Source organism: Protomyctophum parallelum, assembly GCF_964188405.1.
Source record: "Protomyctophum parallelum genome assembly, chromosome: 12".
Taxonomy (NCBI): domain Eukaryota; kingdom Metazoa; phylum Chordata; class Actinopteri; order Myctophiformes; family Myctophidae; genus Protomyctophum; species Protomyctophum parallelum.
In genome coordinates, this window is record NC_139712.1 from 29,578,332 (window position 1) to 29,602,279 (window position 23,948).

A 23,948-nucleotide genomic window follows, 5' to 3' on the forward strand; every position below is an offset into this window, starting at 1 on the left:
TGGGTGTGTGTGTGTGTGTGTGTGTGTGTGCGTGTGTGTGTGTGTCGTCTGCATGAGAAACTAGTGTATGCGGTTACAATGACCTGAATTGCTGCTGACCACAAATCCCACTGCTGTCCTTGGTGACTCTCAACAGTCTCTCTCTCACATCCTCTTTAGTGTGTCAATGGCTGCATGTCAATATCAACCTCTAACCAACCTTACGCTGCATCAGGACATAACAACGCACCGATTTAGCAACACTAAATCATAATTTGCCATGAAGAACAACATTGTGAATCATGCCAACTTAGAAGAAAATGTGAAAATAGCAGATCTACAAGGTTGTACAAACCCTCAGGTCTATAAGTAGACCGGCTATTTTCATGTGCCACCGTCCACACAAGTATTAAAAAAGTGGCTATTTAGTGAGGCATAGTTTACTCTATTTCAGCAAAGGCCTGAGAAGCTAACCTTTGGGGACAGTCTTCAGTGTGGCAGCTCCCCACCCAGTGGAACGCTCTGAAATTATCCATGCTCCAACACTGGACTCTATTATGTGTGCCTTGAAAAGACACTTCTCTCAGAAGTGTCAATTATGGCAAAATAGTTGTTTGTTTGTTGGTTGTTGAAAGGAGCATGGTTCACCTTAACGTTTAAATACTGGTAAGTACTTACATGACAAACTCCTGTTCATCCTCAGCTTGGAAGTGATATGTCCGGTTATCTGCAGGGAGGAAAGAAGTAATTTAACCTTTGTGGACTCTCACTGTGTGGACTCTCACTGTCATAACGGCCTGTCTTCTACATGGTGTCAGAGGGCAACTGCCTCGCGGCGGTAAACACCCTCCCCCCTTCATTCTCCATCGTGCTAAAGCTTTACATAAACAAAGCACTTCAGTGTGTCGTGAAGAAGAGTGTGTCGTCTCAGAGGTGCCTTTGTGCATCAACGTGTGTGTGTGTGTGTGTGTGTGTGTGTGTGTGTGTGTGTGTGTACTGATGCTTACGAGAGATGAGATCAAAGCACTTCCTGTCCTCGGAGCAGGGCTTCACCTGGCACGTGAGCAGATTTAGTTTGACCGGCTGTCTGTTGGACTGAAAGCACAAACACACACAAAATAATTATTTACAACAACACGTCTCAACTCGCAAACTGTAAATAGGTGAAGAGGTCGCACACACAAAGAATCAATTTTCAACAGGTTTATTTCTCTACATTAGGACATGTTGATTTAAGCTAGTAACTTATCACCATAAGTCAGAGCGTGGTGATCACAAGAAAGCTTACTCTCAAACTGTCTCATAATTCACTGATTTTAATGACATCTAATCATCTATATATACAATTGAGAGAATTCCATGGCCACATTCCTCTGTGGCGGAAGCACACATTTTTTGTAGACAGAGGAATGTGGACGTGGTCCTACAATCAGCGGTCACCGGCTGAAGTGTGTGCATGTGCGTGTGCGTGCGTGCATGCATGCATGCGTGTGTGTGTGTGTGTGTAGGGGGGGTTATCGGATCACACTGCGACACATGTGTCGGCCGGAGGAACAACAACAACACGGAATGTGTGGCACTATAGAAGCCCAAAGAGTAAAGTCTAATTTACAGTATCCAACGGTATACCACAAATAGCGTTCAAGCTAACAACGCAATAAGATGCATGACGCTATAGTAGGCTGGTTGTGTTTTCATTTCTCAATGTGCATATACAGTTGGTAAGAAGCAGGTCAAAGGTTACAAATATTAGATGAGAGATGACAATGCAGAGACATGGTGCTAGAGTCCACAGGAAACATATTGACCAGCACTGGCTAGTCATATAGTGGACCCACTGGTTGACTGGGCATTAGGCCTGTGTGCGGGCAGCAGGGATACTAGGGCAGCGTGCTAATGAGATGCTAACAGGCTGTGATGAGCCCTGGGGCTTGGGTTGTCAGGCTGGGCGGGATGCCATGTCCACCCAGAGTCCCCTGGGGGCTCAGCTGCCACAAGGGCTGAAAAGAAACGAAGTCGGGGAGTGGCGACAAACCGCCTCCAAACTATTCAGAGAGAACTAGAAAAAGTGCCCTTCTGGGCACAGGTCTCCACCAGGATAGGAATGTAGGACATTGCAGCATGCCTTCATCTGGTGGTTGGATAAAAGGGCAACAAAAGTAAACTAGGGAGTTGGCATACAAAGTTATCCACAGATCCGTGCATTTAGAGGTAAAAACACTTTTCGGCCAGTTATAGCGCCACCTTGAGGCTGAGTTGAAATTGTTCATGTGGCATTTCTTCCTCGGCCTAGTGGGAATGTGCGTGCACAATTTCACGGAAATCACGCGATGTGTTCATGACAGCACTCCTGTGAACTTTGGAAGCCAATCTTAACCAATCAGGATGGAGTCTGAGAAATCTGAAAGACCCGTTTCGTTGAATGGCTCTAGAGAGACTGTGTACCAATTTGTGCGATGTTTGGACAAAATCTGTAGGTCTACTGTGCAAAAACTTGTTTTGCACAAAGCGGCCTCCTGGTGGCGCTATAACAGGCCGTTCTGGGTTTTGGGGCAGAGGTTCATCGTTGGCATCCAGGGAGTGTGTGTGCAAAATTTGGCATCGACCGGGTTAACGGTGGCCGAGATTAGCTGCTCACGGACACACACACGGACGGACACACAGACGGACACACGGACGGACGGACGGACGGAGTGCAAAACATACTCTCCCCCCATGCCTTCGGCCTGGTGGAGACAATGATTAGAATTCCTCATGTTTTCTGCTGGGACAAAAGCCGGCAGATAGGCTATAAAAGATTCATGTTTTGTTATGTCTTAGGGAAAGGGACTCCTTCTCAGAGTAAACACATCTCCAGAGGTTTCCCATGACAGACAGTAATTGTGTCCCAACTAACCCCAAAGCTTCCAAACAGAAGCACAAGGGAAAGATTTGAAAGAATTATCCACTCAACCACGTCAGTCATTTTCTCTGTGCCCTTTCTACAGTGTTTGTCTTCCCAGTTAAGTGACATCCGGCTAGTCTGGTTGTCTCTTTGTAGATTTGCCTCCTTAGCGCCAGCCACACCTAGCTAAACAGCTTAAAGGACGACTTCACCAATACAAACTGACTGCAAAAACATATCATAAATGAATTCTGAAACCAGATATAATCATTAAGGAAAGTTTATGCATGTACTATGTGTACTATGTAAACTCTTCATTTCCATTTTTCCATTAAAAAAAGAAAAATCATTTGGGGACCCCCCAAAATAATTTGGCGACACGGACACCCCCCTCCCCCCCCCCCGAGGGGTCGGGACCGACGGGTTGAGAACCCCTGCTGTAGATGAGTGGTTCTCAACCAGTGGTCCGGGGACCACTAGTGGTCCTTGAGGGGCTTCCAGGTGGTCCCCAGCTAAATGATGGAGAGTTGGTAACCAAATGGAACCTTATTAGATCTGTCTTGAGAGTGTAAAATGATGACGGGTCCATTTGGTTTCATTTTTTTAAAGTATTATTATACACCTGCATTAGCTATTTAATTTACAGTCTACACAATTCCAGAATGTAACGTTTGCCTGTTATCTCTCCTAATGGCAGAGGAGATCTTGAATAAACAAGAAGGTGGCCGCACACACCAATAGCTAGAGTACCAATATTTATTAGGACAGCAGGTAAGACAGGAATAATATCCAACGTTTCGGCGGTTAAGCCTTCATCAGGGAATCTAATGGCACCATGTCAATACAGCATGGAAACGTGGACAAAATGCTATCCAACAAAATATTCAAAGTCTTGGGTCTGAGAGGCTAAATCTCATCAAATGGTGGTCTGTGGCCAAATAAAAGAATGGACCTCAATATGAAAAGGGCTGCAAATCGACTGCACAGAGCCACGCAAGGGCACTTGTGTCCTTTTAATTGACCCTCGACAGTGAGTGTTAATGGCTCCAGTGGAGCTGCCGAGTGGCCACCAGTTCAACGCTGTGGATGCATTTGGCAGCTCTCAGGTGTGAATGTGCAACAAATAATACACGAGTGAAGCAGGACATCGCTGCAGAGAAGACTGGACTGATCTGGAGTTCTGGATTCTCCTTTAACTCTGCATGCATTTCATGCATCTTTCATTTAGTATGCACATACTGTACTTACATATTGCATTCCCTTACATTTACTATGCAGATTAGCTACAGTATACATTATGCACTTTATGTGCCTCTCATGACCTCCTCTGCTCTCTTGTGTGCTCCGATTCTCCATCTATCTTTTAACTGCATTGATAGGCCTGCGCAATTAAATATGACTTTTCTTTTTATATGATTTTTTGTGGCTTTCACCTTAATTTTATTTGTTTTATAGAGGGACAGAGACAGTAGGCTGACAGGAAATGGGGAGAGATGGGGGGGAAGACATGCAGTAAAGGCTGTCGAGATGGAGAGTCGAACCCACGGCACACTGCCAGACTGGATTACCAGCCAAGGTCCCTGGAACGCTGAGCCACGGCCCAGGCCACATTTTCAACCGCTCTTCATAGAGTGAAGTGGTCCTTCTTAGGCAACACATTGAGAAAAGATAGCTGTGAGTAGAGTCTACAGCCCTGTCCTTCTCACTACATGCTCATGCTACTATGGTTGACACTTCAGAAACCCGCCCATGTTACTTGCAATGTAATGTGACAATAAAGATTGATTGGTGATCAATTGAGAAGTATCTGCGGTCAGTCAAATATCCATGGATTAAAATACATAAATAAACAACTGTATTATTGGCATCCGTGTCATTTTAGATTTTAGCTTTATGGCAACATCGTTTTTCAGAGAACTCTCCAGATTTAGAACAGTGGTTCATGTAAAAAGTAGCAGATAGCGTGTCACTTCATGCATGTATTTCTATGTACTTCTATTTTTGAACACAGTTTTCTCTTCTGGGGGGAGGGGGTCCCCCTTGCACCAAACATTTTCAGATGGGGGTCCCCGCCAATATAATGTTGTAGTCCTTGGCATGAAAAGGTGTGTGTCAACCACTGATTTAGATGGCATTTGTAGGTTTTTATGTGGGTTAATGACAGCATTAATGAAATGGAGCTAATGACTCATTCATTCAAATCACTCCACTAAGAGTGCAATGCAATGAACAATGTCTGGTGCGGAGATGCAATGCCTCCAGCATAGAAATGAGTGAATCCCCTCATATCCAGGGATGAGTCATACAGCAGGCTCAGTGGGGAGAGGAGGAGGGGGGGGGGGGGTAGAGGGAAGGGGGGATGCTGGTTGCCATGACAACCCCATCTATGTCAATTCCATCCTGCCAACTGCCAGATTGAGAATGCTCATCGCACAGCCCCTCCCCTACCCACGCCACACTCTCTCCCTCTCCTCACTTTGATCCACACAGCCAGCCAGTATAGTGAGTGGGGTGAGGGGGGTTTTGTGCCCGTGTGTGTGCACGTCCATGTGTGCATGCATGTGTCTGTCACGTATGTGTCTGTCACATGTGTGTGTGTGTGTGTGTGTTCATGTTGGTAAAATCATACCAGTATTTATTGTGTGTGTGTGTGTGTGTGTGTGTGTGTGTGTGTGTGTGTGTGTGTGTGTGTGTGTGTGTGTGTGTGTGTGTGTGTGTGTCTCAAGTGGGATGTGCACTCACCGTGCCGTGAGCGATGGTGAGCATTCCTGCTTTCACTGAGCACTGTCTCCTCTGCCACACCTTCCTCAGCCTGTGGGAGGAGATACCGTGTTCATTTTCACAGCAAATTTTGCATAAAACTTGATTTAGTTTTAGTCTAGTTTTAGTCGACTAAATCTAATATTTAAGACGACTAAATCTATAGTTGATTTTGACGTCAAAAATGTATTTTGGCGGGCACTGATGGTGTCGTAATGCCCGATTCATACACTTGGTTGCATGCTGAAAATAGCCAACCTACAAGCTCACAGCGGGTTGCGTTGCTCTGCTAGTTTTTATTTTAGCAAATGTTATCGCGACAGTAGGTTGCAGATTACTATGAAAACCTGCAAAACCTCAGTCAGTCCGTCCGTCACGTCACCATATATGGCCGCCAGTCTGTGACGCCTCGTGACATGTCACGCCACCATATATGGCCGTCAGTCCGTCATGCCTCGTGACACGCTCCATATATGGCCGTCTCCATATATGAAGATCACCACACCGACCTCATCAAACCCTGGATAGCCATACATGGAGAAGACTGCCGTCACCCAGGCGGATGCGTGCACGTGTCTTACTGGTATTGATCTCAGAGACAATTTTATGGAAGATGCTTGTGAAGTTTGACCACTTCAAGTGCTCTAATCTTAAAATAAACTATCAGACGCATTGAGAGCTTATAGATGGGCTATTTCCGCTGCTCAACATGTTTCTATAGAAGACATTGTAACCTGTATGACTCGTTACAATAGAGGGGTTATGGCTATAGCATAAATATAAATACCTGTTATATTTATGTTGGGTTTTGGACTAGTTACCAGAAATGCTAGGATCGACTATGGAGCCAGGTACCAGAATAAACACCAGTGTACAGTTTCATATCTTGTTGGAAGTTAATGAACTGTGAACACTTCCCTTTTTAATATTAATAAATGTAACTATGGAATAGAAAAAATTATAAAACACTCATACAATTATTCAATTAGAAAATACAAAATACAGACCCGGGTATCAAAACAAAATAAATCCTAATTGGCCAATATCTAAATTCAAGTTCCCTTCAGTCTCTGTACTGATTGTGCACTCAACAATTATAATCAATTGTTCGATTCACACCACTATGGAGTGGAGTGTGTTACTCAGTATACCATAAATTGTTCAGTTCACACCACTATGGGGTGGTGTGGGCGTTTGTCCTACCACACTGTGTGTGCAGTGGAGTTCTGATTTTCCTACCACACTGTAGAGTGAGTTGGATTGTGTGGGTATCGAGACAGTCAGCGAATCAACTCTCCAATCTTCTGCATGCAATTGTTCTCTTCTGGTTCATCTCCGTGGGTTTAGCTCGCCATGCTGGACATCAGCAGAATCAAATTCCAAGGGTTTCCAAAAAACCTGACCATGGGTATTTCTCCACTAAACTCAACTTCGATGGCAGGTCACTCTGGTTGCACTCAGATGATGAGTTCTGGATAATACAGTCAGCAGACTGTTTTAGCTTGAGTTTTACAACTATTTTATTACTTTTGTTCAGAATACTGTGGCTTCACTCAGTCAGTAGCTTTCTCTTACTCATGTGGCTCAGAAAGGAAGTAGCATGCTCTGCACACAGGGCTTAGCTTTCTCAAACAGGAAGTGTCATGTTCAAAATAAAAGCACACATCTCAAAATAAGAACTTCACTTAGTTGACATTTTCTCTAGTTTAGATTAATCATATATATATTAACCCTTTGTATCCTGACAGCTTATTTTAACTATATTGTCTTAATATAATTAATATGGCTCACATTTCAGGTTGATTTGTACACATCTTTTCAACCCTGGGTTACAACATGCTGGCTTCTATAGAATCCAAATGACTGAAATCAGTCGTGGCGACTGAGAACTTTCATTCTTTATTTCTGAGAAAACTGTCCATCTGGGGCACGCGCAGTCCACGGGTAAAGAATGAGATTATTTTACAATGTCTCATTTAGATAACGGGGTTAGAGGTTACGTTCAGTGTATAGAGCTTGATTAAATCATATTACATTTTATATCGCTGTGGCAGATTAACCAATATGGCGTCGGCCGCGGTGGCTTCACTATTACGTCATCGTCAATCCACAGTTCATTATAGTTCAGTGGTTTTAATCCCTAAAGGAACATCCAGATTACTTTGACTGCATGAATGTGGGCAGCATTGGGTAAAAGTAGCTCTCCAGTGCAGCACCAGCAGAAAGTGTTGGAAAGCACTTTGTCTGTTGCCAAAAATCCGCCGTTGAATGGACGGGTGGGTACACTGGGTAGACCATCTACACTCGTTGCGTCGGGTCGCACGTTGTAGGGAAGCGTCGGGGTCGGAGAGCCGTCATAACTCGTCATAACTCGTCATAACTCACCCGTCACTCTTCTTCATCAGATATCCTTTCTTCTCACAGCCAAACTCCTTGTTCCCCTGCAGCTGGTGCATGCTGTAGCCCCCCTGCTTACTCTGAGAGTCCTGCTTATACACGCACATACACACGCACGCACACACGCACACACACGCACACGCGCGCACACACACAATATGCCAATCTTATACTCATATTGCAAACAGCATAGATCTTTTAAAGGCATGCAAACACACACACACGCACGCACACACACACACCCATGTTGTGCACACACTAGGCGCACACATGTTTCAAGAAACTCTTCTGTTCAAGGCCGGATACATGACCTCTTGTTGAAAGCTAAATTGAACATGGAACTAGAGAGAGTTGAGGAACCCGGCCTATAGTACACAGCATGCTTTTCGCGACATGTCAACATTTCAAGAGGGGGCAGATGGTGGGGGTGGATGGTGGGGGGGAGGGGGGCGGGAGGTGTCAAACCACTCTAGTTATCGTCAAGCAGAACAGGATGCTAGCATGCTAGACATGCAGCGGCACTTACTCTTCTAGACTTGATTCCAGACAAGCAGAAAGCAGAGAGGGGGAGATAGAGGGGACACGTGTAAGAGCTCTAACTCAGGTGCAGGTGGTGGATTGTGTGGGTTAACAGGAAGAGTGGGTACTAAGGAAGCGTGGACACCTTGGCTTGATGTAAAATTTGGTATTTTGTCGTCCAAAATGTAAAGAAAATGAATGTTTGGAACATGGTTTAAAGTAAAAAAAAGTATTCATGCTTGAACATTTGACAAATTAATGTCTAATATTTCTACAATTGCCACAAAACCTGTATGTCGAATCATTTTGGGCATGAACAAGAGGTTGAGGGTTACTTTTAGGGCTGCTAATGATGTAGGCTACCGTGCATGGTTAAGAATAGTCTTAATTACTTAAGACTTTATATTATATACTTTTATATTTTTCAAATATTACATTTTAACATATTGAACAAAATAGCCAATTTTACACTAACGTGCCCACTCTTCCTTAGTGCTGACTCTTCTTGTATACTTTGTGTGTGTGTGTGTGTATGCGTGCGTACTCTGGCTGCCTGTGGGTGTGATTATAACAAGACAACCTAGAAAATAAAGGTGTTAAATATAATTTAATAACTGTGTCAAAATGTTGTAGTGTTCAGGACAGAGGGTGCACAAAGGGTGATTTTACAGTGTTTATATCATTCTGTGCCGACATGCCTTTACATTTGTTCCATCCAGCCATAGTGTTGATTTTGACAGCAAATTTAGATTTAGTTTTAGTCGTAGTCTTTTTAGTCGACTAAATATCATGTGATTTTAGTCGACTAAATCCACAGTTGATTTTGTTGACAAAAATGTATTTCTTGGCAGGCCTTGACGTCATCATAATGGCAGATTTTACACTTGGTTGATCCACAAGATCTCAAAGCGCTGCGTTCATACTTGTAGATCTGCTATATTCGAACACCCGACTGACCCGAGCACACCCGAGCGCAACCAAACATAAAATGACTCTTTTCTTTTTAGTTCTACCGGATCTCTTCTCCACTAGTCCCTCCCTAACATTTTAGTCTAGTTTTAATTTGTTGATGAAATTGTCAATATATTTAGTCATAGTTTTAGTCATCATAGATTAGTTTTTATTTAGTTCTCATAAGTGAAAAAAGGTAGTCGACAAACATTTTTCGTCATAGTTTACGAAATGAACACTCCAATGTATAACCAAACAACACACTTAACCCCCAAGTCCTCCTCTGTAAGATTTATTGTTATTTTTCTCAACTCGATATCATAGACGACACAGAGTCACATACCTGACAAAATCGTCCAGGGTGGTTAGTTTATTTTTGGAACACAGTTCTTATATGACACGATCTAAGATTTGCAGATTGGGATCCCTATACAAAAACAAATACCAGGGGTAGTGAAAGTGACGTCAGGACTACTCTTATCATCTGTTATGGGAGTAGGAACATGGCCAGATTTGACCATGTGGGCGTCTTGTATGTGCTTTCCTTTTTGGGCCCGATACAGTTATGACTCACTGGGCATTTCACCCAGCCTGTGAGTTTTGGCCTAAACCAACGTGGCACGGCTCTGCCCACCTACCTCCTTCTGGTCCAGCTGGAGGGAGGACTTGATGAGATCTCGGAGGGCCGTCAACTGTTTCTTCTCCTCGTCCTGAGTCTGTTTGATCTGAAGACAGCCAAAACACACACAGAGGGAGTCAGTCAGTCAGTCAGTCAGTCCAGCTGAAAAAGCACCCCGCCCAAGATCTACAAAACCTGAAGCTGAGTTTTAAGTACAGCAATGCTACTATGGATCAATAACCTTGGAATTCAGTTGTGTTTTTGGAAGTATGTACTTACTTTAATTTCTACAATGAAAGCCTTTGCATGGCAACAGTTTAGAGGACATAATAACATGAATGCATGTGTTCCTGTTTGTCCATCCACCCACCCACACACACACACACACACACACACACACACACACACACACACACACACACACACAATCTGCCCTGAAAGCCTGATTCATACTTGGCTGCACGCTGGCAGTAAATAGCAGATATACAACCTGACAACGTGTCACTATTGTGACACGTTGTGAGCTTGTATATGTGCCATTTACTGAGCACGACACCGGCACTTACTGAGGCTTTGTACGCGGCGGAAGCCACTCCGCAAAAAACAAAAAGCATATACGGCAGAATAAACAAACAGAACGACGTGAAGAGAAGTCTTGACTTTATTTACGTTGTAGAGATCAGCTGCCAGCTTCTCGATGTACTGTTTGAGCTTATCTGCCGTCTTCAATCCGTCTTGAAAGAAACTGAAAGAAGACAAGAGATGGAATATGAGAGAAGAACACACACTGACATTATCTGTCATCTCTAAAGGTCAGACGGACGGTTTCGATGGGGACCTGTGAAATATCCTCTTCCGTTTATAGTTGACATTTATAGTTGGTCATTAGGTAAGTAAGAGGGGGACAGAAATTAGGGTTGGGATTCGGAAGCTGAGTTACTGGAGGATCCAGGAATCGTTTCCGGAACCGGGTTTTTATCACACTGTCAGAGCTGGTTCTGTGGAATTCACGTCTGCTTGCTATGCAATTGCAATACCGGTGCAAGGACCGCCATAACTCTCAGAGTGTACAAATGGGACCAAATGGACCTGTATGTTATGTTTCCATTTGTATGCTCTCAGAGTTACACACCTTTAAACCTGGAATGGATCCATTTGGAAACCCCCCCCCCCCCCCCCATAGGAATCGTTAAAAGCGGGCCGTTGAGAGGGAATCGCTAAAGCCCAAACCACACCAAAGTGTCATGTCGGGACAAACCGTTTTTTTTTAGGTAAACCACACCAATGCAACTCATTGAGTTACAAGGAGTTGCAATGGTGTGGTTGACCTTAAAAACCGTTTTATACCGACCCGACCCTAGACCGGATGATAAATAATGATTACTAGTGGTGCAGTATATGTTTAATGTATGGCCACGCTCCCCCTCTCTCTCCCTCGCTGTGCCTTTGGGTCTTGGCAAAGACATTGGGCTGGCTGGCTGCTGCATCCACACCACGGCAGATTTGTAGAGCTGCTGCTTAGCACATCCTGCCATCCATTATGGATCTGGACTGTGGCACATAGACACCTCCATTGCAGCCTTGCACCCACAAATCTCCCTTGTAATTCTGGGTGGGTCGGTGTCTGTCTGTATATTTTATTGACATCTCTCTCTCTCTCTCTCTATCTCTCTCCCCCACCCCCCCCCTCCCCACTTTTAGAAGCTCCATTACTCTGGCCAACACTCAGTCCTTCATCCTAATCAGCCCAGCGCTCTGTGGCCGTACGTGAGGTCATGATGTCCTTGTAGCATGTGTGTCAGCCCTATACATGTACACTGTACAGTACTATAAGCCAAGTCAAATTTATTGCGATTGAATTGATGCCGTCCCCAAATAAAACGACTCCCTAATAAAAAAGCAATGTCTGCCCTCCTCCTATCCAAATTGTGGCAATGGCCGGTGTATGAATGGCTCTAGGTTGCCAGGCGACCGATAAAGTGTGTTTCCCATCCGCCTCCGAGGTGATGAGACGATACTTTTACCACTGTGCCAACCGAGCGTGTATCTGCTATTTCTGAAGAGCCAAAATATAAAGCATGGTTAAAAATGATTGTGACGCTAATGCTAGGCAATTAACCATGTTTGCTGGGATCCCCTCAAGGACCCCTGAGGGTCCACGGACCTCACTTTGTATCACAGAAGGTCATGATGCTTCCTTCATCTGTTCCTCACTATCTTCTGGTGTCTCCTATAGCCTGTCGGCATCACACAGCACCTCTATCCGTCAAGGGCTCCGAGCGGTTGAGTCAATTACCAGGGAGCAGCATTGTTTTGGTTCCCAGTGTTATGACAGGACCTTAGCAACAGTACAGAGTGGATTTGTCATTCTGTCATAGGGGCGCCGGTGTCCACGAGCGGCACGCCCCGCCATTTACCCACAAAACCCCCAGAGCTGTCAGAAGTCTGCGCTGATGGCGGACTCATCAGTATTCATGGGGGGGCTACACTACAGCATTATGATGACCCCCGTGTCCTCAAGGGCTATTTGGATCACGCAGATACGAGAGAAGAGAGAGAGAGAGGAAAGAGTCAAAAGAGGGATGCGAGTGAGTCTAGTGAACTTTGACAGCGTAGCAATACTGCACTTTATGCACAAGTTACTTTAGTTACAAATCTGTATTGCCCTATAAAAATGCTGCTAAATCAAGATACACTTTATACCTACTATGTTTTTATGCTTTGTTCCCTAATGTAATGTATTCCACTGTCGGCCTGTTTTGTGTGGGGACTGTGGATGGAGTGTATTTGCGTTGCATTCATATGTAATGTCCATTAATATGCTTATGCAATGTTCCATCCAAGTAAACAAATAAAGTAGAAAGAGATAAATCAAGAGACAGACAGTCACAGAAGCAAAAAGAGACACTGACTTAATCCATGATTAAGACCTTGGGCCAATTTTACAAATGCCTTCTAAACCAGTTTATGTTTTGACATTTTTGTGCCAAGGATGTATTTGGCCTGGAGAAAGCAGGAGACAGAAGAGGTAACAGTGCAACAGTACAAATGCAGTGTGACATCGCCTCAAAGCCAATACACAAATCTGCAGCCTTCGTTTATAATTTATATAAAAACTAAAAAAAAACAGAATTTGCCGTGTAGAGCTTTTGGAAAAGTAACAACACACAAAACCCTGTAGCTGTGATACACGCGATCCCGGTTTCCCACGCGATCCCGGTTTCCCAAACAGTGGGTCGGTACCCATCTGTGGGTCATAGGCACATTTGCATGGGTCTCGAGTAAATACGTACATTTTGGTTTCCTATACATTATTGAGCCAAATTCAATGTTTCATTCGTTTCATACAAAAATAAACAAATAAATAAATCCATAAATTAGAAAACTAATGTTAAAAAAAAGAAGTAGTAAAAGGTTTGGGAACCACTGATCCAGGGGATGTCCCTGAAAAGCCATAAAGTGGATAATGGTGCATATAACGGATGGATGAACGTACTTGCACTGTGCGTGGTAATACTTGATGAGGTTCTGGAGGAGGTCCACCCCTTTCTTGGTCTTGATCTCGTTCACTTTGATCAGGTACTGCAAAAACAAAAGAGAAGACAACCATGGAGAGGATTTAGTCTGCATTTTACCAGCCAAAGTCTGTTTATTTTATTTATTCACATATTTTTATTTAGAATAGCCAATTATTTTTTACCCCTTTTTCTCCCCAATTTAGTAGTTATGCCAATTGATTCCTCCCCACACACATTTGTGTGGTGTCACTGCTGTTGTATCCTACTAACCCCTGGCTGCCAGTGAGGAGCCCCCACCGTGAGGACGTAGAGCCTTCGTCCTACTCCTCCCGCCCAACACTCCCTACTGACGGGTGCCACTCCCCCAGCCCATACAGTGACAAATATCACCCTCCCTGTCCGGCTTCACTTCCCGAACATCACAGGCCAATTGTGTTAAGACGCCCGACGAACGCCGGATGCATCGCAGTGGATTCGAAACCCACAACCAATCCGTGGTGGTGGTCGGGGACTTTACCACCGCGTCACCCAAGCTCCAATCGGTGGCGTGCGATAAGCTCACGTCAAACAAAACATTATTAGCCCTATGAATGGAAAATGGTCTCCGTTTAGGCACAGTTTATGGCCAAAGCTGTGAACAACAGACACTGATGACAGCGGAAATGTCAATGTCGTTAAGTCCTTTAAGCTGCGGTGATTTGTGAGGGTTTGCTGATGATAATGCCAGTAATCAGAGAGCATATCGTCTTTATCGGGTGGATAAAGGAAAAGTGTCACTTTTCAAGATTTTTCAAGCATCTGCTACTTGATGCTTTACAAGTACGACGTTAATTTATGGAGGGGGGGGGGGGGGGGGGTAAGAGGTTTCTGCCCTGACAGTGATATTCCACCTATAGTCAGGGTTGTCTCGACACTGTGGGAGTGGAGATCAGTGAGGCAGATGTAGTGATAGTCAGACTATAAAACCACTCGACTCGTTCCCAACACACTTTCAAATGACTGATAGTGCTGGCTTTGTTTTCATTTTGTTTGCACACAAAAAAACCACACAATAAGGAAAATGGCTGTGCATGTGTCCCAACGGGACAAGCACAGGCTCACCAAAAACCAATGAATAAATGAAAGGAGATAAATGTATAATCCGAGCTGGTCCCTTAACAGGCCACTTTCTAATCTAGACCATCTTCAGGCTCTGGATTTGTATTTATTTAGTTTTAACAATGCCCTCCTGAGGTTTCAAACACCCCCATACAGTTCTGCTTATCTCTTTTACTGCTCTTTTACTGCTTATCATGCACTATATTAAGTGTGTGTGTGTGTGTGTGTGTGTGTGTGTGTGTGTGTGTGTGTGTGTGTGTGTGTGTGTGTGTGTGTGTGTGTGTGTGTGCGTGCGCGTGCTTGTGTGCGTGCGTGCGTGCGTGCGTGCGTAAGTGAGAGAGAGCGTAGTGTCCACAAGCGAGTGAGAATGTGCATGGCTGTGCATATGATATCGTTGCTGTCGGGGGCACAAACCTCTTATCTCCATATTCAAACTTTGTGGGTTTTTTTGTCGATCATACTACAGCTTCACACAAAAGCATCAAAAGTAGCAAATCTGCAAGTTCTGTTTTGAACGTGTAGATCTCCCATTTTTTTATTTGAATCCTGAAAACCAACCGTTTTGGACATATGAGGTTTCCATCCGACAGAGACGATATGCGTGTCTGTGCGCGTGTGTGTGTGCATGAATTTTTCCTATTGTCTGTTAGCACACAGTATAGTGGGACAGGAGATTATCCACATTTTGTCTGTTGCCCTGTGTGGGTTTTAGAGTGTTGAGAGGCATGTTTCAGCTCTTTGTGCTGAACGAGCAGCAAGGCTCACAGCACTGGCTGGGCCTAGTGGGCACTGAGAAAGAGAGAGAGAGAGAGAGAGAGAGAGAGAGAGAGAGAGAGAGAGAGAGAGAGAGAGAGAGAGAGAGAGAAATAATAGAATAACACAGCCTGCTGAGCATTGCCTTTGCCTCACAGCGTAGGATGAAGGAGTGAGATAAAAGAGGAGAGAGGGCATCCTCTAATATGGTGGTTGAGAATGAGAGAGAGCTTTGCTTCAAACGAAGAGCAACCCGACATTTCTCCAGTGTCTCCAGATTAACTAAACAAGGATTTGGTTTATAATCCTCAAATTTCATATCATCACACTACCAACATAGCAGGCCTACTAGTAATTAACTGTAGCGGAAGCCCTGGTAAAACCACACAGGTTCACAGTTGAAAGAGCACTGCAGTGTGTGTGTGTGTGTGTGTGTGTGTGTGTGTGTGTGTGTGTGTGTTTGTGTGTGTGACTGTGTGTGTGTGTGTGTGTGTGTGTGTGTGTGTGTGTGTGTGTGTGTGTGTGTGTGTGTGTGTGTGTGTGTGTGTGTGTGTGTGTGTGTGTGTGTGTGTGTGAGAGGGTGTGTGTGTGTGTGTGTGTGTGTGTGTAGAGAGAAATTAGGTTAAGGGGAGTGAACAGAGGGCTCTACACAAATAACAGCAGCTCCACCAAAGCACGCTCGCCTCGGGCTAAATCCGGCGACCTCGGAACGCCATGTATTCCTAAACAGTAAAATTATGCATAAAAACCTAACCTTATTCCCAAACATAACTTCAGTGAAACTATGCCTAAACGTAACCTAAACGTAACTTCAGTAAAACTATGCCTAAAAACCTTACCTTATTCCTAAACGTAACCTCAGTAAAACTACTCCTAAACCTAACCTTATTCCTAACATTAACCTCAGTAAAACTATGTCTAAACCTAACCTTATTCCTAACATTAACCTCAGTGAAACTATGTTTAAACCTAACCTTATTCCTAACATTAACCTCAGTAAAATGATGTCTAAACCTAACCTTATTCCTAACATTAACCTCAGTAAAATTATGTCTAAACCTAACCTTATTCCTAACATTAACCTCAGTAAAATTATGTCTAAACCTAACCTTATTCCTAAAGGTAACCTCAGCAAAACAAAGAATGGAAGGGGGTGAGCCGTCCACGGATAAAATGAGGGTTAGTGTGTTTTGGGGTGAGTGTTCCTGTTGCCTATCCAACAGCCTTGTTGTTGGATGTCAGTCTGAACACACAGCAACAATGGGCCATCCACATCAAGCATGATAACTTTAAGTTACTATAAATAGGGCTGTCACGATTACGACATTTTACTTGATGATTCATTCAAAAACTAATAGAATATGCACATCAATTAGTAGAGGTGCTGGGTTGGAAAGTGACATCAGAAAAAGACAAATATACAAAGAATAATAAGGTTTCAAAGAGTGGACAAGCTCATTTCCTCAAATCATAAATAAACTAGTACTGTACAGGACATGATTGAAGCGCAGTGTGAGGCATTTAAGTGCATCAAATAAACCTCAGTCTATTTGATTTTGACAGGGAATGGAGAATGCTGCATCAAACAAACATTCACCATTCAGAGGCTATTTCTGCTTTCAATGCAATGTGAATAGCGTTTGCCGCTGCTCTTACGAGGCAGTGCCGTGTTTTTACATCCAACTCTGACTCACCCACACCAACACATTTTCACGAGACCGGAGTGTCTAACATCCGCGGATATAGCAATTTTGCTTTTGAACCCATTGAATCAAGTAGTTACGAATAGTATTATTGTCTGCATATGACTAATTGAGTCCCATCTGTCGCATGAACTGGATGCTCATTGACAATATTTATATATATATAAGTTATGACTCACTGACACATTATTGGTTTCAACCGCTGGTTCTGATCTGTTGTTGAACCGTCCACAGGACTACCTGAAGGACTATGTGATGAAATGATCCACCATCGATAGCCTCTTATCCTTGCCATTACATAGAAGAGGACAGCTCTATCGTTTGGCCCCCTCTTTAGCTAACAACAACGCACGTCTGTTCAAAAGCAATTGCATCTAAAGTAACACCATCCGTCTTAGTAAGAGAAAACGGGAAAGGTAAATAGTGAAAGAGCCTCTCGGATGGATAACAAGCACGGACACAGAACAGGACACCGCTCAGAGAGATCAGTCACAATTACATTTTAGTAGGGGTGTAACGATACAGTAGTTGAATCGATGTATCGATTTTGAATTCCAGCAATACAACAAATACAATGTCCGTGAATTTGCCAGAGAATCACTGTGTTTAGTTATTTATATCTATATTTTTTTAGCTTTAAAAACCTACCTACGTTTTATTTATTTATTTTTTGCTAAATAGTTACCGTATCGATTTTAAAATCATTGAATCGTGTTATATTGTATCTCCATCATAGACTGTAAAAAATATGGACAAAGCGTTCCCCGGGTCTAACATGAACGTAAAATGAAGCCTGAAATCCCTTGCATTCTAATGCACTGTAAGTCGCCATCTTTCTAGATCCGTTTTGGCCCAGCTGGCCATTGGCTGGCTCCGTTTTGGCCCAGCTGGCCATTGGCTGGCCCAGACAACGAGGCGGGACTTCCCCCCTTCTTCTCCGTTGGTTTTTATTTTGACTCGAGTGGGAGGGTAATCCCGATCATAGACTGTAACGGTAGCCACGCCCCCCAGAACATGCGCAACTTTATGGTCATTTTTTTAATAAATGGGACCATAATTTTCCAAAAAGAATATTATGACATTAGAAATGAGACTTTAAACTAGTGACTGGAAGTATTCATGACCATGTTTATTAAGGTAATACAGTCTAGGTGAAGTTGGGCCAAAATACATGGGCCTCTATGGAGCTATGGGGCTTTTTGGGTCCAGTCCAGCGCCACAACAGGCCATTATATGAACTACCGATTTCAAAGAGGCTTCACGAAATATCTGGCTGACTGCCCCCCTGATCTCCATGAATTAACCAATATCGTCCATGTATGGTATCGTCAACCATGTATCGTGATGTGTATCGTATCGCTGTTTGGCTAACTCCTTCACCCAGGGACGTTGCCAAGCCTCACAGTCCAGGACACACAAAGTGGGCATCGAACAGGTGACCTTCATATCCGTCTCTTAAAACACTTATGATGCTAAGTAAAGACGTCTGTACACGTCTTAGCAAATTCTAATCGATTCTAATCTAAATGAGTGTTGTTTACGGCCTAGTCGCGGTTGCAAGGTTTATGTTTCGGATGATTTGGATGTGATCCACGAACCTGGGGTAATTTTTGCCTCAAGCAAATCAGCTCAGAATGGAAGGCAGCTCTCTAGATCTTCCTAATTTTCTCCTTCTCCAGAGGCTACATCAATTCATTAATAGTGTCAACAGAAGTGTTAAAGGACAACTTTAGTTTATTTCAACCAAGGTTCATGTTTTAGGTTGTTATGAGAGAAAGTAAAAGATAAGTGTCAATTTTTTTTCATTTGCTGCTTTCTTTCGTTTTAGGGATTTTAGCTGTTTTTGACAGGGGGGCGGGGGTATTCGAGCATGGGGCTAAATATGTATTTCTTTACAAAATGTTATAGCGATTAATTTTTTTATTATTTACTATAGTCCTACTAGACCCCAATAAATTACATCTGGCCACAGAAGATCACAGGATCTACTGGATGTGAAGGTAGCCTACTGTGGGGAAGCCACACTGTGTCATAGGCTCAATATATCAGTTTGACACGTTCAGTAGGTCCTGTGATATTTTGTGGCCAAATGTAATTTATTGGGGTCTAGTAGGACTATATTAAGAATAAAAAAATAAATCGCTATAACATTTTGTAAAGAAATACATATTTAGCCCGTGCTCGAATGCCCCCGCCCCCCTGTCAAAAACGAAAGAAAGCAGCAAATGAAAAAGATTTACACTCACCTTTTACTTTCTCTAATAAGAACCTAAAACAAGAACCGTGGTTGGAAAAAACAAAAGTTGTCCCTTAAACACCTATTAAAAAAAATCTATTTTTTGATATTTAAAAAAAGGCAAAAACGTGAACATTTTGCAACATGTTTTCACAAATGAAATGCCAAAAATAGGGACAACACGGTTAATGTGGTTAATCACAAGCATATGTATCTTTTCGAACGATCTTTGACCAGTGATCTGCGTTGCGTTTCACTTCTAAAAGCTGTTATGTGTTGCCGTGCATCCAACATAATACATTTAGTCTTTTCCACAGCAGCCCTCTGTGCTCTGCCGCTAGTACAGTAACAGTGTCTAAACGTGCCAATCAACCGCCTGAGCTTACCTCACACATCTGAAGCTGGAAGAGGCGGCGCTCCTTCTCCATCTCCTCGGCGATCTCGGCCCCCGTGATCTCCGTGCGGATCATCCCATGCTGCTTGGCGTGCTCTCTCTTCTCCTTCTCGATCTTTGTACTGACACAGAGAAGAGGAGCAGAGGTCAGAGGTCAGACACTGAAGACTCCTAAGGGTTTAGGGATCCCTAAATTATGCCAGACTTCAGTGATCTATACTTTCTATAGCAGTGGTTCCCAAAGTGGGGTCCGGGGACCCCCAGGGATCCCTGAGGGAGTTCCAGGGGGGACCCCGACTAAATTATAGTTTGGTACCAAATGGACCCTTATGGGTCTGTAACTCTGAGAGTGTACAAATGGAACCAGGTTCCATTTGGTTCCATTTGTACACTCTCAGTTAAATTAACATTGATTTTACAATAAATTGGGGTCCCAGAGATAGAAATGCCATTAAATGGGGGTAGGTAGACTAATATGCATGTTAAACTGGGGTCCTTGGAATTAAAATAGTTAAGAGTCACTGCTAGAGACGTACAAATCTTCTCTTATGGGGGTCCCTGGCGTATATTGTCCTTGACATGAAAAAGTTTGGGAACCACTGATCTATAGAGCCTGATAAATTGAATCTTGACCATCAGGTCAAACTTTGAGTTAACTCCTGTGTTTAGGTGAGATATGACCTTTGACACGATCTAAATGGCGCAATAAAAAAATCAGGGAGACAATATTGTATGAGTTAGGCTATATTGTATTAACATACTATACATAATTTAAATTGTATTAATTAAAAAAGTGACATAGTGCCGCTTTAACTCAAAATGGCAGTGTTAAATGTGTGTAATTGTGCATTGCAGGGGAGGACTGCATGATGAACGGTTACTAAGGAAACGATCCCAAACATGTACGCTACAGTACGGATGATGTAATAATACAACTAGGACAACAACACAGACTGAAATACTTACAACTTGGCCTCGTAGTCTTTCCACGCTTTGTCAAAGGGCTTCTTTATGTCCTGCAGAGAAATGGAGCACACCAAACGTCAACAAACTGCACACACACACACACAGGGGTCGCCGGGAGGCCAGAGTCATCATGGTCAGTCAAAGTCTACACTCTGCCTCTAATTTATGTCCGGGGAAGAGACCAGTTAAGTGGCCACGCCCCTCCGTGGGTTCATGACCTGTTAATGTGCAGTGCTGTCTTCAAGAAGCCTAATACACTTTACACAGTGTGGGTCGCGGGCACATTTTTATGGATCCCTTTATTTTACGGTTTCCAATAATTTGTTTGTTTTGAGTTATTATTTCAAAACATAAAAAAAAAAGAAAACATTCCCCAAAAAGGTTTTCATTTCATGAAGACCTAAAAGAAAAATCTTAACAAATCCAATAAATTACAAAACAGATGTTTAAGAAGTAGTGAAAACAGATTTTCACTAGTTTGGGTCCCACGCCAAACATATAATTTCTCTTCTGGGCCCTGAGCTAAAAAGGTTTGGGGACCACTGAGTGAGAACAGAGGCAGACCGCCCAGATCCCCATCCTGTTTTTCTCTCTCTATTACAGACGCTCAAGCTACAAAACACAGACACTCACACACAAGTTGGAGGTAGATTAGAGATTTGCTGACATGCGTGCTCGCACACACACACACACAAATAGCCGCACGCACAATGCATACAGAAGTCAAGGGATTAATAAAGAGATGTGCTGACACATACACACTCCCTTTCTCTTGCACACACACACACACACACACACACACACACACACACACACACACACACACACGTCAAGAGATGAATGGAGAGATGTGCTGAGTGGGCTTCTATTTCCCCTCCTCCTGTCTCCTCCCATGGGGGGCCAGGATATGAGAGTATGAGAGAAGTGAGGGAGAGAGAGAGAGAGAGAGAGGAGAGAGGAGAGAGGTGAGAGAGAGAGAGAGACAAAGGCAGAGACAGACAGAGTGTGAGAACCTAGGAAGAGGAATGTCCTCTCCAGTCCATCTTACCCCCTTCACTCCTTTCAGGTCTCCCTTCAGCAGTGAGTCCAGGGTGAAGATCACATTATGACTGAGGCTCTGGAGCTGATGGGGGGGAAACAACACATTGCAGTCAAAACACGAGTAACAGTAAAATTATTAAATTGAATAGCATTGCTGTCGGGCAGAAACGTCCTATCTCAGCATTTTAACCTTCTATATTTGTATTTTACTTTTGTTAACTTGACGCCCTGCTTGATCATACAGCGTCACGCAAAAGCCTCAAAACCAGATCGAAACGCTGCGCCAAGCAAGCACGTTTTGAGCTTGTAGATCTGCTATACTTTGCATTTGAAACATACGAGGTCTCTCCACGCGCCCGACTAGGAGATTATTATAGGGAATAATGGACACACGAGACAGTTTCTTTCATTCTAATACCAGTTATGATGAAAACAGGAATTTACAACAAATCCAGTAGGATTATAGATTAGCCCCGTCGACTAGCATACAAAACAAGAGCTTGACGCAGCATCCATCCAGCCCTCATCACAACTACAGTGGGGGAGAAGGAACGCTCAGTTCACTAGCTACGGAGCACTGATGCATTAAGAGTTGCCTGTAGCCAGAGAGAAGCAAACATAGGATACAAATGCAGTTCAGCAGCCCTATAGTGCAGACTATCGCTAAGCCCTGATGTAGCTAGCCAGTAGCTCGGGTTGCCACCAGGCCCTCAGCAGCTCTAGTGGTCCGGATCAGCGAGGTCATATACAACTGCGCTAAGCATTTAAATCCCTGTTCTCCACGGCCAAGTGTGCGCACGAGCGCACACGCACGTAGAGCAGTGGCAAAGGAAATAAACAACACTTAATGGGCGCTAATGTGCTTCTTAAGTGCCTCTGCTGCATATGGCCAACGTCAGAATCAATCTCTCCCTCCATGGCTGGCTGGCTAGCTGCCTGCATGGTCGCTGGTGGTGGTGTTCTTTCATCAGAGCCTGACCCTAAAGACCATCTATGTCTCTCTCTCTAGATCTTCCTAATTTTCTCCTTCTCTAGATGACAACAGGAGTAGTAAATGGCTGATAAGTGGGCTGATAGAAACTAGAGGTTCTGCTATTCTGGAACCGGTCCTGTGAAAATAAATTATGGCGCACTTTAAACACCTTTTGCCCCAGTTGGAAAATAGGTAATTACTTTGGTTGAGTTAAACGGCCGTTCAACTTAGTATAACCAATATATAAACGAGTCTTCAGGTGTATGTGCGATCTTTACTTTATTGACTTTTGCACTGAAGTCAAATGACATGTGCCGGGGAAACCCAGAGCGGCAGGCTTCACTCATCGATAACGCGTTCACAGTAAACGCACACACGCCATCGGCCACTGTTATTGAGGCTAGAAGAGCTATTCAAAATAAATACTCAAAATACCAAAGGTAGAGAGATAGAGGGAAGAGATGAGGGGGAGGCTGAAATATCAATATGTTATTTTCACCACTGCAAAAACAGTATACAGAAGGTTAAGGGTTCTCAAACCTTTCAATACCGCAATCACCACAAATTAGTCATATGTGAACTTGCCCAAACTTGATTTGGGCATTACATTTATCTTTACTCGGTTCTACAGATAAATATCGTGAAAATAGCTGATCTACAAGCTCACAACACCTCGTAACGCTATAGACGGTGTGTGCATGCAATTTTTGCCTCTTTCTTGGCTAATATTTGACATATTTTGAATAGTTTGTTGCGTTTTTATTTTAGAGCCATTAAAAAAAGGTCTTAAATGTCCTTAAATTGTCACTTTAGAAAGGAGCCCGTATACACTTTGTGGGGATGCCCCTGGGGTTCCCAAACCCCAGTTTATTAACCACTGCGGTAGGCAGTGTCAACAGGTGGCCGATTTAAGGTTTAAAGGATATGCACGTATACGTGCACACAAGTGTGCGGCTGCAACGCCACACACACACACACACACACACACACACACACACACACACAAGAGAGAGAGTTGTTCCTCGTGCCGCTGAGAGTATTTATGGAGTCTAATCTCGCTGCCAGCCACACAGGAAGGAAGAGAGGAAGAGAACGAGAGAGAGACCTAGAAAGAGAGAGAGACCTAGAAAGAGAGAGAGAGAGAGAGAGAGAGAGAG

At 43.6% G+C, this 23,948-nt stretch overlaps 2 protein-coding genes across 5 annotated transcripts in view; both read right to left on the reverse strand.

Moving 5' to 3' along the window:
- The window catches only part of asap1b (ArfGAP with SH3 domain, ankyrin repeat and PH domain 1b), an 86,192-nt gene that overhangs the window by 29,503 nt on the left and 32,741 nt on the right, over positions 1–23,948 (reverse strand). For 2 of the 4 annotated variants that reach the window (XM_083778123.1, XM_083778121.1), the window contains exons 4-13: positions 21,826–21,900; positions 20,778–20,827; positions 19,804–19,933; positions 13,606–13,691; positions 10,779–10,854; positions 10,129–10,215; positions 8,009–8,109; positions 5,606–5,675; positions 987–1,074; positions 658–706 (exon numbers count right to left, since the gene is read on the reverse strand). In XM_083778123.1, the coding sequence (XP_083634249.1) occupies positions 658–706; positions 987–1,074; positions 5,606–5,675; positions 8,009–8,109; positions 10,129–10,215; positions 10,779–10,854; positions 13,606–13,691; positions 19,804–19,933; positions 20,778–20,827; positions 21,826–21,900 (812 nt within the window). Of the gene's footprint in view, positions 1–657; positions 707–986; positions 1,075–5,605; positions 5,676–8,008; positions 8,113–10,128; positions 10,216–10,778; positions 10,855–13,605; positions 13,692–19,803; positions 19,934–20,777; positions 20,828–21,825; positions 21,901–23,948 lie in introns of all 4 variants that reach the window. The other 2 variants (XM_083778122.1, XM_083778120.1) reach the window with 1 other exon arrangement.
- The window catches only part of LOC310867949 (uncharacterized protein), a 241,974-nt gene continuing 233,204 nt past the window's right edge, over positions 15,179–23,948 (reverse strand). The window contains exon 18 of the transcript XR_014570044.1: positions 15,179–15,221. The gene's annotated coding sequence lies outside the window, so the exon portion shown is untranslated. The remainder of the gene's footprint in view (positions 15,222–23,948) is intronic.